Source organism: Perca flavescens, chromosome 20, assembly GCF_004354835.1.
Source record: "Perca flavescens isolate YP-PL-M2 chromosome 20, PFLA_1.0, whole genome shotgun sequence".
Classification (NCBI taxonomy): Eukaryota; Metazoa; Chordata; class Actinopteri; order Perciformes; family Percidae; genus Perca; species Perca flavescens.
The window spans coordinates 3,778,448-3,794,529 of record NC_041350.1 but is presented as its reverse complement, the minus strand read 5'-3'; the positions used below and the strand labels follow the sequence as shown (position 1 = coordinate 3,794,529).

Here is a 16,082-nt window from a genome sequence, read left to right as displayed (position 1 = left end):
TTTTTTTTCTCCCATACCTGCAAACTAGTCCCTTTTCGGCAAAAATCGTCGTTTTGAATGTGAAAATGTCATCCACGGGAGTTTCAAAAACCTACTGCGGTCTTCTTCACAATAAAACATCTCTGGTGATACGTCACACGAGTCATTTGGCCAATCACAATCACGGACATTAGTTTTGAGGAAAGTGCTGTTATCTGCCAACAATATAATTGTTTTCTATATTTGTTAATTAACATGTTTAACGTTATAATGAAAAGCAAGCTTGTCGGCTAGTCGGCTAACGTAAGATCAGCGAATTGCGTTGTTGGCCTACAATGTTAGTTCAATGTGAAGGATTTTGGCAAGGCTATCTCCTCCACTGAATTAGTATTGTTATCTGATTTTTAATGGATGTCTTGTCGTAAGATATGAGCGAAATGAAAACGAACACGTGATGAAACAAGACCCATTGGTGTCTGGTTTAACGTTAACGAGTAGGGTTGGGTACCGAGACCCGACGGACGTCAGAGGCAACCGAAACATCGCCGCATGTCACGCTAGTTAACGCTGCACTCGGCAGCCGGTAACGTTAGCCTACCGTTAGCTAGTAGCTGGAGTAAACACAGTTGAAATGCTGACAGTTAAACTGTGTAGAAGTTTGTCTGTAGGAGGAATGGGTCACCTTTCTCAGCCCTTCTGAGTTTGCAGGTATGTTCTCCGAAGTTTGAAAAAAAAAATGGTATAGTGGCCAGTAAAAATTGACTTTGGGCAAGTAGATGTTTTTTTTTTTTTTTTTTGCCCGCCCGGAAAACTGAAAAAAACCCTCAGCGGACTTTTCCCAAGATCCAAATAATAGGTTTCACGTTCTCGAAAGAGAAAAGTATTTAAAGATGAGACTAACTTCTGTTAATCTGACTCCGAGCAGGACAAAGTATCCCTAAACTCTGATTTAGTAGCAACCAGTTCACCGCCTTCCCTTTCCACCATCACCGCCCTCATCTGATCTTCCTGTCTTTTTTTAATCCATTAGTTGATTTACAGAAAAGGAATCTGCAACTATTTTATGAAATCGACTAGACCTTTTAAGTCGTTTTTCAAGCAGAAAATGCCAAGTATAAGCTTCTCAAATGTTGAGATTTGATTCTTTTCTTTGAGTTTTTATGACTAAAATAATTGTTTTTAGTCTGGAAAAGAAACTCTAGACATGGATCACTTTTAGGCATTTTTCACCTCTGTCTGACACATATCGAGAAAATAATCAATCAACAAAATAACCGTGATGAAAATGATCGTTTGTTGCAGCTACACTTTCTTCCTCTCCTCCCACTCTTTCTTCACCTCCCCAGACCTCTCCATCATCGTCTGTCACTCTCTCTCTCGCCTTCCTCCACACTTCTCCCTCCCTCCCTCCCTCCCTCACTTTAATGTATCCTCCCTTATTTTCTTCCTCTTTGCCCTCCCTCCTCTCCCTTCATTCACCCTTCTTTTTCTTCTTGTAATTCGATTCATCTCTTTCAACCCTCCTTCTCGTTGCAATCTGAATTTTTCAAGGTTTATTTATTGTTTTTTATCATAAACAATACAGAATAGGAAATTATTATACAGAAAATAAACATACACTATCATTTTCATAACACAACTCATATGATAATAACAAAATACACACATAAGACATTAGATTCATGTTTAACACTTCATAAGACAGTGAAGGGCCATCCACATCAACGATAACTATAAATTCATAGTTTTAAAAATTGTTCTAAATCAAGTGGATGACGACAGTGGAGAACGATACCGCTGAGATCACTTTCAGAGCGATTTGATGAACGACAGAAACACTGACAGCCAATCAGAATCCATCGGAGTTTACAGCATGACACAGTGGGGAGAGAGAGACCCTGACAGCCAATCGGAATCCATCGGAGTTTACAGCATGACACAGCAGAGAGAGACACTGACAGCCAATCAGAATCCATCGGAGTTTACAGCATGACACAGCGGAGAGAGAGACACTGACAGCCAATCGGAATCCATCGGAGTTTACAGCATGACGCAGTGGAGAGAGAGACACTGACAGCCAATCAGAATCCATCGGAGTTTACAGCATGACACAGCAGAGAGAGTCACTGACAGCCAATCAGAATACATTGGAGTTTACAGGATGACACAGTGGTGAGAGACACTGACAGCCAATCAGAATCCATCTGAGTTTACAGAATCCATCGGAGTTTACAGCATGACACAGCAGAGAGAGACACTGACAGCCAATCAGAATCCATCGGAGTTTACAGCATGACACAGCGGAGAGAGACACTGACAGCCAATCAGAATCCATCGGAGTTTACAGCATGACACAGTGGAGAGATTTGTTTCACACAGGTGATCAGTGGCGTTGCGTGACTTTTCCCCTCGGCGGGCCTGCGATCCATTAGTTCTGAGTATTTTTTGTCAGAATTTTGAAAGTATTTCTCACAGTGAGTCTTGTGTTTTAGATGTGACTATCCTACTGTCGGTGTTTTTGTTCCGGTGTCAGGCCACAGATCTGACACCGCCTGCCCGCTCTCTCTGGAGCTCCGTGCGCCCGCTGTTTCCTGGGGAAGGCAGCGGTGTCGGCGCCCCAGGGACCACCGGTCACACTTTTTGGGTTCATAAAATGTAGTCGAATTCAAAAATATGTAGGATATTACTACAGATATTCCTGTTATCATACGTTGCAACGTCTGCTGTGATGTATAATTATCAGCTGGATCGTGCTTGACCTCGCTCAGCAGTGTGGATGCTCACATAGTTGTAGTTATGTTTATAGTTATGGTTATGGTTGCAGATGGCCCATTAGACCAACATGCCAACATGGCATCATGACTTTGCGTAAACATACACGCCACTTTCCTAAAGCCAAATGGCGTGTTATCTGGACGCATTTTCAGCTATCCATACAGCTGATGTAAACATACCCACCACGTATGTCTCACGCTGTATACAGCTGATGTAAATCATAACCACCACGCGTGTTGGGGACCAAGAAGTGGGTTAAACATTGATCTTAACCAAAAATGGCTCAGACTGAGCTGACTGCGAGAACGTGGATCTTGGCCTATCGAATCCCAAAGAACAAACACCACAGGCTGCCAATTGGGGACCCCAAAATGGGGTTTTAAACATTGAGACAAAGAACTCTTAACCTGAAAAGGTTGGCTCAGACTGAGCTTTGAATGCAGAGGTGGAGGAAATAAAAGGATCTTGGCCTACATGTGAATCCAGGAAAGCCAGTTTCCCCAAACTCCTGGTCAGGCTGCCAATTTATATCGAAGCTGTCCCCAAAATGGAGGTTTTACATTCAACACATGGAGGGCAAGGGCAGACTGGTGGTTTGTAGTTTTGTACAAAGAACTGCTTCACACCTGAATAGACACAGGTTGTCCATGCTTTTCCTATTTGGCTTTGTTTTTGGTTGTTTGAATGTATAGACCATTATGGAAGGATTATTGGAGGAAATTGGATAAAAATAAATCTTATTATGTGTCTTAGCAGTTCCATCCATCCATCTCAGGTTACCGCACAGGAGGCACAGTTTAGTCCGTGATTATTTGTGTACTTGTTGTAGCTGGCTAAAAAGGTCCGTGCGTCACCTCGTTTCCTTTTAAAGGTTTTCGAAATGAGACTTTCCACAGTTTGATTATTGGTCCCTGGGACAACTTTGTTTATCGCATAAAGTTAGCCATATTCTGATAATTTGATAAAATGATCAAATCTGTACCCTAAGGGAATCCTAAAAAAATAAATTAAAGATTAAAAAAATGGTTGGGTTTAGGAAAACAACACAGGGAAAGGCTTTAGTAACACAAAAAAGCAACAAAAACACGGAAAATAACGATAAAAACACGCTTAGGAAAACAAACGGTTGGGTTTAGGAAAGAAACATCGGGGAAGGCTTAAAAAAATAATAAAACGGCTGAAAATTGCCACACGCGGGACGCGAACCCTGCTCTCCCGGGTGAAAGTCCAATGGCGGGCGATTTGCGTTGATAAACACCCTAAAAAGCGATTATGCGTCTTGATAACACGCCAAAATGGCATACGCATTGGCGTGGCATACACGCCACTACATGAGATCAGTCTGAACATGCTGTCGCCACCATCTCAGAACACATCTCACAATTGAACACACACATTCATATGTTGTTAAAGCTCTTTCTGTTTACTCACCTTCTCTAATCTCAATAGATATTTTTTCAACTGAACTTTTAAATCAGATATTACTGTTTTCTTGTGTTATTTCTTCAGATAGCACATTCCATTCTTGCATTGCTGTATACATGACCATTCCCCGTTCCAACATGGCGCCTGAGTAGCATATTAACGGGCCTATCAGTGCCGGCGTCGGCATCTGCTGCTCTGACACAAATTGGGAATTAACTGGAATTGATGTCCTGTGCCTCGCCTCTGAACTGTCCTGGCCCTATGAAGAATTTATGACACACACATACACACACACACACACACACACACATGCAGAACGATGAAGAAAGTAAAGAGGTTGTAAATTAACTTTAATCTTTTCTGTTGTGGATTTTGGCACCAGCTTGTCATTTTTCGCAGTTGTTCAAGGTCAAACTGTGTGTGTGTGGGGGGAGATAGTTAGATTAATATAAACTAATAAAAAAACATAAATCAGTCTTAATGTTGTGTTCATATTCATATTATTACCGTTTATTGTGTTCTGTCCAAATATTTGGACAAAATGTTACTTTAACAAAATTATTATGAAAACTTTCATGCCAATAGAGCCACTTTGAATTGAGATTGATCAATTGATTGATTGATTAGGTAGATAGATAGATAGATAGATAGATAGATAGATATGTAAGTGCATATGTAGGTAGATGAATAGATACTGTATATATCTACATATAGATAGGTAGGTAGGTATATAGATATGTAGGTGGATGGTAGGTAGGGAGGGAGGGAGGGAGCAAGATAGATGGATGGATGGATAGAAAAAAAGAATGCTTTGTTTCAGTTCACCTGCAGTTAAATGAAAAACAATTTCAATGATCTTTCCATCTGCGTAGTCATCCTTTTCCCATCTCCGGTCTAAAACGCAGGAGTCAGGACCCGCTCGCCACTTCAACCTGCACGCAAAACAACATTCGGTTTTATTGGGTCGCTTAAAAACCACACGCCATCCCTCCCTTTGTTTCAGTCGCTTCTTCTCTCTCTATCTCTCTTATCTGCTCCTTTTCTTTACCATTTGCATTCCCACATTTGTCTCCAAAAATAAGCTCTTAATTTCTCTTTTCCCTCCTCATTCCTTTTACCGTCTCCCTCTAGCTCTTCCTTATTTGTCGTTGCAATTGTTCCCCCCTCTCTCTTTTAAATTCTCTTCTTTACTCAATATATTTATTTTTCCAGAGGGAATCTCGTCCTGTTTTTTTTTTTTTTTAACACCTTGCAATTAGAATCTATCTGTATTATTAGTCCAGGCTGTTCCCATGAACCGTACGTACATATAGCTACAAAAAGTTAAGCACTATAATTCATAAGCGTTCCATATCTCAGAAGCAGAGCGTCTTGCAGCCCGTCTCACAGATTATGTTGTCTCTACTTATGTTGTCTCTACTTTGTACTTGAACAATCACGTGTTTATTAAGCTAGTATCTACTGTACCTTCCACTCCAAGCACTCCTGTAATTAAACTCAATGCTTTCTCTTTTCTGGCGTTGTTCTTATAAAAACGATCTGTGATGTCTTTATGTTTTTCCACCTCCAAGATGAATCTCTTGTTGCCCTTGGTGTAAAGGAGACATATAAGATATTCGGAGGTGTCTTTCCGTAAACTGACTGGATGCTCTCGCTGTTTCACTTCCTGCCCGTCTGTCTGAACGCCCCGCAACTCACGTGAAAACAGACCCGGCGCGTATTAGAGATGGTCCGATACCATTTTTTGCTTCCCGATACCTATTCCGATACCTGAACTTGCGTATCGGCCGATACCGAGTTCCGATCCGATACCAGTGTGTCATATATTTATTATGTGTTAACAGCTGTATACTACTATCCCTGTATGGATGTGATATGATGTATAACAGCTGTATACTACTATCCCTGTATGGATGTGATATGATGTATAACAGCTGTATACTACTATCCCTGTATGGATGTGATATGATGTATAACAGCTGTATACTACTATCCCTGTATGGATGTGATATGATGTATAACAGCTGTATACTACTATCCCTGTATGGATGTGATATGATGTATAACAGCTGTATACTACTATCTCTGTATGGATGTGATATGATGTATAACAGCTGTATACTACTATCCCTGTATGGATGTGATATGATGTATAACAGCTGTATACTACTATCTCTGTATAGATGTGATATGATGTATAACAGCTGTATACTACTATCTCTGTATGGATGTGATATGATGTATAACAGCTGTATACTACTATCCCTGTATGGATGTGATATGATGTATAACAGCTGTATACTACTATCTCTGTATGGATGTGATATGATGTATAACAGCTGTATACTACTATCTCTGTATAGATGTGATATGATGTATAACAGCTGTATACCACTATCCCTGTATGGATGTGATATGATGTATAACAGCTGTATACTACTATCCCTGTATGGATGTGATATGATGTATAACAGCTGTATACTACTATCCCTGTATGGATGTGATATGATTTTTCTATCTTTGTTGTCTGTCTGGCTCAGGTTAAACTCGAATGCCCCAGAACTTTCTTTTATTCTCCAGTTTGACAGTCAGTTGTAATGGAAAAATAAAATTAATAAACTACTTTAACGTAGATTTTCTTTAGGGCTTTATTACGTGGTATCGGATTGGTGCGTAAACTCCAGTACTTACCGATACCAGCGTTTGAGGCAGTATCGGAGCCGATACCGATACTGGTATCGGACCATCTCTAGCGCGTATATTTAGCGGAGCGGAGAGCCGCTTCACGCACGCTTCTGAATATCAAGCATTGACTCGAATGGCAGCGATTGCTCACGGAGCCTCCGGAACGCAACGCAGACGCGTCCAGTGGAGAATAGGGGTAAGAACGCTCCGGGCCGCGTAGGGAGGGGGTCGGGGGGGATGTTTGGAGTCGTAAAACGCAGAGCTTTCAAGCCAGGGAGCGGCGTCCGTTTCCCATGAAAAACAAATGACTTCCACCCAGGAAATGCATGTTCCCCGGGGGTGTTTTAATCCAAAACACCATCTTCGTCATCGCCGCCTGACGCTCCCTTTTTGTCGCCTAAACGTAACCGTGATGTCCGCCGAATCGCCCGGCAGCTCACGGTGCACGCGGTATACTCCAACCTGCAGCTGTTCTTCCTGAGATCCTTACGACTATCTTTACAATCAGACAATGTGATTAAGATGATTTTGATGCCTATGCTTTTGCACTTTTACTTGAGTAAGATTTTGGCTGCAGTACTTTGACTTATAACAAAATATTTCTTTATTATAAGTACATTTACTTAAGTGAAAGTTGAGAGTACTCCCTCCACAGAACACACAACGGTTCTATGACCCTCTGAAAACTGTAAGAGTATTAAAACCCTCTGAAGACAAAAGACGGACCGGCGAGTCTAAGCCGTGTTTGACAACACTCCTATTCAAAAAGCGGTATTACAAAATTTCATTCAAGACATTTATTTACTATTTTATTTATATATTACACCACGATCTTTGTTAAGTCATTTCAATCACCAAAATATTTGAGTTTAGGTTTGTTTTTCACAAGAGATTTGAGAAAAAAAAGCTTCAGGGCCACATTATCTCTTTACACACTGCTCTGGAACAAATGTGGGCCTCACTATACAGAAAGCTTAGCTGCCACTAGGGTGCATCTAGATTTCTAGGCTACAGAAAGCTGATTTTGTTATGAACATTTTGAAATGAAACACATGGGTATCAGGTTACATGCAAATATCCTTAAAATGTGAATTTAAAAAGAAAATGCTGTGTGCTCAGCTCTGTAGGAAATAAACAGACTTGCCATTTAAACAATGTTCCCCGTAACCACATGTAGAGAAAAAAAAATGTATCATATGTTCAGAAAAATTATAATAATGAATATTTTTTTCTGCACCTTCATGTCTCTTAAATAACATCTGATAGCTTTAATCCTTGTACATGCTCCGTCTCCATCTCTCTGTTAAACTAACCCCAGACTCATAATCGCGCCGGCTCTTGTGAACACAGCGCTAACTGCTCATTTCACCGGTTGGGGGGTCCTATAATCGCCCCTCTTCATCCTCTAATGGGCTGGTTTTACCTCCTAAAGTAGTGTTTCCACTCAGGAGGGAGAGCGGCGACTCAATACCTTTTGTACAAACACATACACATGCTAAAGAGCTACAGGGACCCATGCAGGGCTCGTTCAGGAGCAGCTATGTGTTCACCAAACACTCAACGTTTCTCTTGTTATGGCCGCTTGTTGAAAAGCTGCAAGATAACAGCTTTTTGGTGCTTTAAATTCCAATCAAAACAATGCAAAATGAACTCTAAAGAAGACAAATGAAGCTGTCCACCTTTCAGAACAGTTATTAAGTAGACAGGCTAGTACAACAAATCTGGAAGCTAAAGAAAATAATAATCACGTAACTCACACAGAGATAATTAACGCTCAGCTTCCAACATCGGATTGTTAAAGGAATAGGATCACCAGAAAAAAAGGATCAATTGTATATACTAGTACCCACCTCCCGAGGCTCTCTATGGCCCCAGAAAAAGGATTTCTATCGAGTGGCGTTAAGGAGAGTGGCGCGCCCGAAGAATGAAAGCATATTAGTGCGAACAGACTTAGACAGAGGCACTGGCAAACCCGTTCTCACTCCCAACTCGTCTCAGCGTCAGATACCGACGCATAAATCCCCCTTTAGCGTCTGTACCTGAACGCACCGGGCAGAGCAGCAGCTCAACGTAGTATTAAGAGAGACAACGGTAGAGAGTAGTATAAAAGACCAAAAATCTGCATAAGGAGGCATGTTGGGGGGGTGGATGGGTCAAACAAAGGGCTCTACTATTTCTAGTTCCATTATCTTTATGATGTTTATCTTTAATGGCCACTGTTCATCACACCCCCAACTGGCACCGTCAGACACCTCCCACCAAGAGCCTGGGTCGGCCCCAGGTTTCTCCCTAAAAGGGAGTTTTTCCTCACCACTGTTGCAATAGCCACTGCTAATGCTTTGCTCTTGGGGGAAATTACTGGAATTGTTGGGTCTTTGTAAATTATAGAGTGTGGTCTAGACCTACTCTATCTGTAAAGTGTCTCGAGATAACTCTTGTTATGATTTGATACTATAAATAAAATTTAATTGAATTGAATTTCACCCAGGAGTCCCGTTCTTGTACCCCGTGTCACTGAAACGTACATTTTGTAACCCCCACCCATGACCTTTCCCAAACTGTCCCGTTCTTGTGCCCCCATTCTAGTGTAAAAAAAAAACGTAAAAAAGAGACTTTTTGCGTCAGTAACAAACGCCAAAGCGTTGCTTTTTGACACTCTGGGAGTGAGAATGTGTTGCAGGTACCCATCCCTGGGACCTGTCACAATCTCTACCCGCAAAGTAACTAATGTTGTCAGATAAATGTATGTATATATTGGCTTTCAAACGTGGAGAAGAAGTATATCAAGTAGCATAAAATGTACGTCTAAATGAGTAAATGTAATAAGTTACATTCCACCACTGCAAAATAGTCAGCAACTTTGGAAGATTCCCACTACTATCACTACTATAAATCCCAAAACGGCTAAATGCGCGCAGATTAGAGCTGCAATTATAAAGAAAACTGCAGCGCACATTTACACTTGACTGGTTTCAGATAGATGTTGGACCCTCGCTTGTTACAGTTGTTAATAGCACTGCCCAGCAGCTCGTTGTGATCCACAGAGAACATCGCAAGTTTCTTTGTTCTCTATTGATGAGACACACACACACACACACACACACACACACACACACACACACACACACACACACACACACACACACACACACACACTAAATCCAAGTGTGGGGAACAGTCTCTCTCAGCGGCTGGCTGTGTCTTACTGTGTGATCAACAGGGGTTGGAAAATTACTCTGCAGAGTTTATTACACACACACACACACACACACACACACACACACACACACACAGACAGACAGACAGACACACACACACACACACACACACACACACACACAGAGACAGACAGACAGACACACACACACACACACAGAGTCTCATGTTATTGTTAGTTGTTCCTATTTGAAACAGTGATTGCTTACCACCAAAACCCTCTCTGAGTTTGCTTTGTGTCTAAACAGTGTTTTGTTGTCGGTGTGAATGTCGGCTCTGAATTAGCAGATGATGTGTGTGCACCTGGAGAAACACCACTAACACACAGTGATTATTATAACATCTTCAACAGCTTCCCCACTGTCCTGCAGCACTTTAGGAATAAATGCATGACATCCCCTTTCATCGATACGTAAGTTTCCAAAGGTAAATGATTAACGATCGTGTCATGTATTGATTGATGCGCCGCTTTGCATGATGGAATATTGACACAACGAGTCCTCACTCTGAGGCTACATTTACATTGCTACGTTTTGGTTTTCAAGCGGCGTTTTGAGCCAAAAGTGATCTCCGTGCACACGAGGGTTTTTTGCTCCAGTAGAAGAACTATCCTCCATTTAAAGGTGCCCTGCCACATGTATTTCATCACTTTGTGGTAATGTCTGAAGTTCTACCATGGACCCTGTAAAAATTTTTGTGGAAATAATGCCTTGGTTACCTTGTTTCAAGCCTTTCTAGCGTGGTATAGAAAGCCTGCAGGAAGACTCAGCTTGATTTGTGCCAGTTCTCATTAATATTCAACAAGTTAAGCTGTTTGAATCTGATAGGCTAACATCTAGCCAATGAGAGCCTGGCTATCGGCATCCTTTACCCAGCCCAACTGGGCGAGCTCATGAATAGTAATGAGCTCAGGCAACATGATGTCAGACTGACCAGCTTTTGTGATTGGTCTGATTTCTCTGCTTATTTCTGTTCAGTGGCTAGAGCTGACAGAGGAGCTAGCAGCTCATTTTCACATTCACCACATAACACATATGGACCGGACAGATTTCAAAAAATGCAAGTAAAAATGGTTTTGTGTGGCAGGGCACCTTTTAAACTAGCACGGCCTTCTCGTACACTGGGTATAAACAGGAGGCAGCATGTTTACTCCGCCCGTTGCTGGTAGTTGCCATGGTAACGGTAGTAGCTTTGTCTCAGAGGCCCAACGGGGCGGTGAAACGTTGGCGTCTCAGTTTCTCAGGTCTCAGTTTTGCGGCCGTTGAGACTGCAACACAACCCCGCAGATTCCAAACCTAAACGGGTCAGAAGTCTTTCCAAATGTCTCTTTAGGGGCTCGGAAACAGAGGGGGGAATGAGAGTGGGGAAACGCCAGAGCAGGGGGAATGGGAGGGGGGAATGAGAGGGGGGAAACACCAGAGCAGGGGGAATGAGAGGGGGGAATGAGAGGGGAAAACACCAGAGCAGGGGGAATGGGAGGGGGGAATGAGAGGGGGAAAACACCAGAGCAGGGGGAATGGGAGGGGGGAATGAGAGGGGGGAAACGCCAGAGCAGGGGGAATGAGAGGTGTAAACACCAGAGCAGGGGGAAACACCAGAGCAGGGGGAATAAGAGGGGGAAATGCCAGAGCAGGGGGAATGAGAGGGGGAAATGCCAGAGCAGGGGGAATGGGAGGGGTAAACACCAGAGCAGGGGGAATGAGAGGGGGAAACACCAGACTAGGAGGAATGAGAGGGGGAAACACCAGAGCAGGGGGAATGAGAGGGGGAAACACCAGACTAGGAGGAATGAGAGGGGGAAACACCAGAGCAGGGGAATGAGAGGGGGAAACACCAGAGCAGGGGGAGTGAGAGGGGGAAACGCCAGAGCAGGGGGAATGAGAGGGGGGAACACCAGAGCAGGAGGAATGAGAGGGGAGAAACACCAGAGCAGGGGGAATGAGAGGGGGGAAACACCAGAGCAGGGGGAATGAGAGGGGAGAAACACCAGAGCAGGGGGAATGAGAGGGGAGAAACACCAGAGCAGGGGGAATGAGAGGTGTAAATTTGGCCTGACTCCTTTCCTTTTCTTTCTACTCTCTTCTGTCAGAAAATCCTCTCGGAGCATTCAGCACCCGGTTCGTCTTCGCAGCAGAACCAGTCGGCCGGAAAAAACTCTTTGCTGGGCGGTGGTCGAGGCGTTGCCGTGGCGAACCCTCGTTCCGCCCTCTCCCCGCTGACCAACTCGCTCCTGGAGCAGCTGGAGGCGCGGATCAAAGAGCTGAAGGCGTGGCTGCGGGACACCGAGCTCCTCATCTTCAACTCCTGCCTGGGGCGGGACAGGGACGCCGCAGAGCAGCTCCACAGCTTCAAGGTAGGAACCCCGGTGTTATAAAGGAAAAAAATGTAATGTCCGAATCACTGCTTTAAACTCCCATATTTAATATCAATGCAACGTTTCGACCCTACTGGGCCCTACATATTAGCCTGGTGAGACCGTCCTGATCTGGCGAGCTCCAGTTTTCCACTCGCAGATCAGTCTGGCATCAAATCAAAACGTTGCATTGATATTAAATATGGGAGTTTAAAGCAGTGTTGCAGACATTACATTTTTTTCGTTGATAGTACTTTCATTTGTCCTGCACCTGCCAGAAGGTGGGATGTGCACACAATTACTTTTATAAATTAGGAACCCCAGTGTTGCCATTTGCCAGGGGAACATCTTTCTTTATTCTTTTGAACATGTCACAAAAATGTTGAAGTAAAACTTATAAGAAATAATAAGAAAAACTAATGAAACATGTTTATTCATGCACAGTGTCACGTAACTTTTCTTTACTAGCTTTCAAATATGTGGCAAAGTTTTGGCCAATCAGCATTACGTTTAAAAAAAAAATAACTTGTCGGCTTTGTGTGTGTGTGTGTGTGTGTGTGTGTGTGTGTGTGTGTTGCTGCTAAGTATAGTAATACATCGTCTTAATGAGGCCCGATGAAGGCAGCGCTGTTTTGGAGCGATGGATGTATAGAGGAAACAGCAGTTAGCCTTAAAAGCCACGGGACGCTAACAGGATATTAATCAGCCCTACATCACACAGCGAACAGCTAGCTGCGCTGATTAGCCTAGCCCTGGTGTGTGACTGACAACCAGAGACACACACACAGTCATACAAATGCACACACTGAAGTAGAAATGCAGACAGGAGTGCATTAATTCATGCTTGTGCGTATATGTGCCCACACACACACACACAGAAGTATGCAAATGAGTGACACACACATACCCTCACAGACGCATAAATAATTGAATGCATGGGAATATACAGATTAGTTAAATCACTCACAAAGTTGCGAACAGAAAGACACACACAAAACTCAAAGATATGATTTTATTCATTTTATTATTCATTCATTTTATTAGAACAAAAGTGACTTTTTGTCCAGTACGTAGCTTTTCCAAAATATAGTTTGAGTCATAAAGGATATAGACACTATGAGAAAAATAATCTGTGTTTTGAACATTAAAGCAGGTAAACATGTTTAGAAGTAGAAACCTAAAATACAAGTGTGAAGCTGAAAGTTATAGGTCCTCTTTAACGTGTGATATGTTTGCTCAGAAATAATTGTTTCCTGGTTTGGATCATTTCAAGTTTTGTTCTCACCTTTTAACAACTTCTTCCACTTTGAAATGATTGAAAAACCCTCCTTCATACCACAGAATGTCATATACATATTTATATTTAAAGCTACATTTACATGAGAACTGCTCAGTGCCACATTCAGTCGTCTTGTTCTTGGACATAATATTCCCATCACTTAACCGGTGCAATATTTTAGCCATATGAAATTATTATGTGACACTAAATAAGTGTTGCAAGTGTGAATGTTGTGAATGCAAGGCTGTGGCTGGAAGTGCAAACTTAATATGCGTTAGTCACATTATTTTTGGAAAAGTTAGGTCCCATTCATGTTATTAAGATGTCCGACCAAGAGCACAAAAGACGAACGGAAACCTTTAGAGTCTCAAAACCACAAAAACCTGTCCATGAAATCAACCGTGTTTGAACAGTGTCATGGTATTTATGCATGATGTCATCAAACATCACGGCAATCAGGCAGAGAAGAACTTATGATGAAGTCAAGTCGTAATTTGGTCTGTATTGATAGACACACACACACACACCGGCTGCCTAAATGATGAAACTGTATAGAAACGAGACTTTATCTGAAGAAAGTGAGCCGAGCTGCTCTTAGTTTTGATCCTTGTCGCAGCTCTCAGTGGGAAGCCATTGATTTCTGGCAGAAAGAGACCCTGAGCTTCGGGAGAAATGAAGATTGGAAATATTGATAGCAGTCATTTCTATGGAAAGAGAGAGAGAGAGAGAGAGAGACAGAGAGAAGCTAAATGGAGGGAGTGTGGCTCCATTTTAAGAGACGTCGGCTCCATTTTAGCGATCATTTGTCTGTTTTTGGGCGTTTGAACTCGTAAATGGGTTCGATTTCTGCGCTGCAGCTTATTACTGTACGGCTTTATGAGAAAGCAGCGGGGGTCGGCAGGGGTCGCAGGAGCACACACACACATTGACAAACATATTGCAAAAGCACACACACACTTATAGGCCTACATATATTTCTAAAACACACATACACACAAATGTACGGAGACGTTTCAACAAGACAAAATGCTGCAATAGGACAGCACTCACTTAAACCTCCACAAACACATTCATATCTGTTCAAACTAAAACACCAAAGTAACGTTCCGTTCAAGGTGATTAGCTAGTGTAAAAATGAAATCTCCCAATGAGTGATTAATAAACAATGGAGGTGAATGGCATTTTAAAAGTAGTCTTCTTTGGAACTACTTTCTGAAGAAGAGACGATCCCTATGAAAGTTCTGTGGATTGTTGTCTGGATTATATTTCTATTCATCTGCGTTTTCTTGTGGCGGAGGAGAAAACCTCCATGGCTGATACTACCCGGCTCAAAAGTTTCAATGTTGGATGAGAAGCCCCTAAAAGCGCTATGAATGAAATCATACCAGCTACCGGACTTGTGCATGACAACAGATCTGTCTCCATGATACCTGAACAAGATAGATTTCAAAGCCCTGGAAAAAAATAGGAAGTCTGAACTTCAAAGTAGAGGAAAGAAAAGCAATTTTTTTGTATGAGTTGGGTGATGTCATCTTTAAGATAAACACTCACAAACATGAGACATATTTGACAGATAGGGTGTCATTTGATCTTTGATGAACCAGTTTGATGTCTAAGGCGGTTTTCACACCTACAGTATCTCGATTGGTCCGCACCTTCAGACTTTTCAGTTTGATCCGAACCAACTTTACGAGTGTGAAACAGACAGACGAAATTTGGTCCGAACAAAAGAGGTAATCTAGGTACGGATCAAACTGAACCATGGTCCGTGTCATGCCGCTTGAAAATGTGTTCTACTTTGTTTCATCAGCTCAAGATTATTGAGACGGCTAAGAAGCTAATTTGTGTGTGCTAGGCTAAGTTAGCTTTATGTTTATTACTGCTGGTTGTTTTTACTAGCTTGATTGTGTTTATCATATAGGCTACACTGCTATGTTAGCTAGGCGCTACTATTTACACTGTTGCTGTGTATTTGGGTTTAATTAATAATATAGACATCTCATTGTACTGTATTGCAGTTTCACAAAATTCCCAGTAAACTTCATGGAAATAAATCAGCTGTGTCGTGGAGTTTCTTGCGAGTGTTTAAGGTGAATGGAACATAGCCCATGACAGTCCGGTTCGTTTATAGTGTGAAAGCATTTTTTGGATGGTTCGGACTTTCAGACCAAATACAGGAAGCTCTGGGGGCTATCTTCCTGTTATAAGACCGGGGAAGCTCCTTTAAGGACAAGCTCAGTGCTTAGTGTATACGTGAGAGAGAGAGAGAGACGGTGCCAGCGCTCAGAGCAGACAGCTGTCGGCTATCACAGCTGAGAATACTTATGAGGTTACTTGTTAAGTGGTAGTAAATCTGCAGTGTAGGTTTCC

At 42.3% G+C, this 16,082-nt stretch overlaps 1 protein-coding gene across 1 annotated transcript in view; it reads left to right on the top strand.

Annotated features, from left to right (window-relative positions):
* Positions 1–16,082, top strand: part of akap6 (A kinase (PRKA) anchor protein 6) — a 283,712-nt gene that overhangs the window by 200,271 nt on the left and 67,359 nt on the right. The window contains exon 19 of the mRNA XM_028566296.1: positions 12,170–12,433. Within this exon, the coding sequence (XP_028422097.1) occupies positions 12,170–12,433 (264 nt within the window). The remainder of the gene's footprint in view (positions 1–12,169; positions 12,434–16,082) is intronic.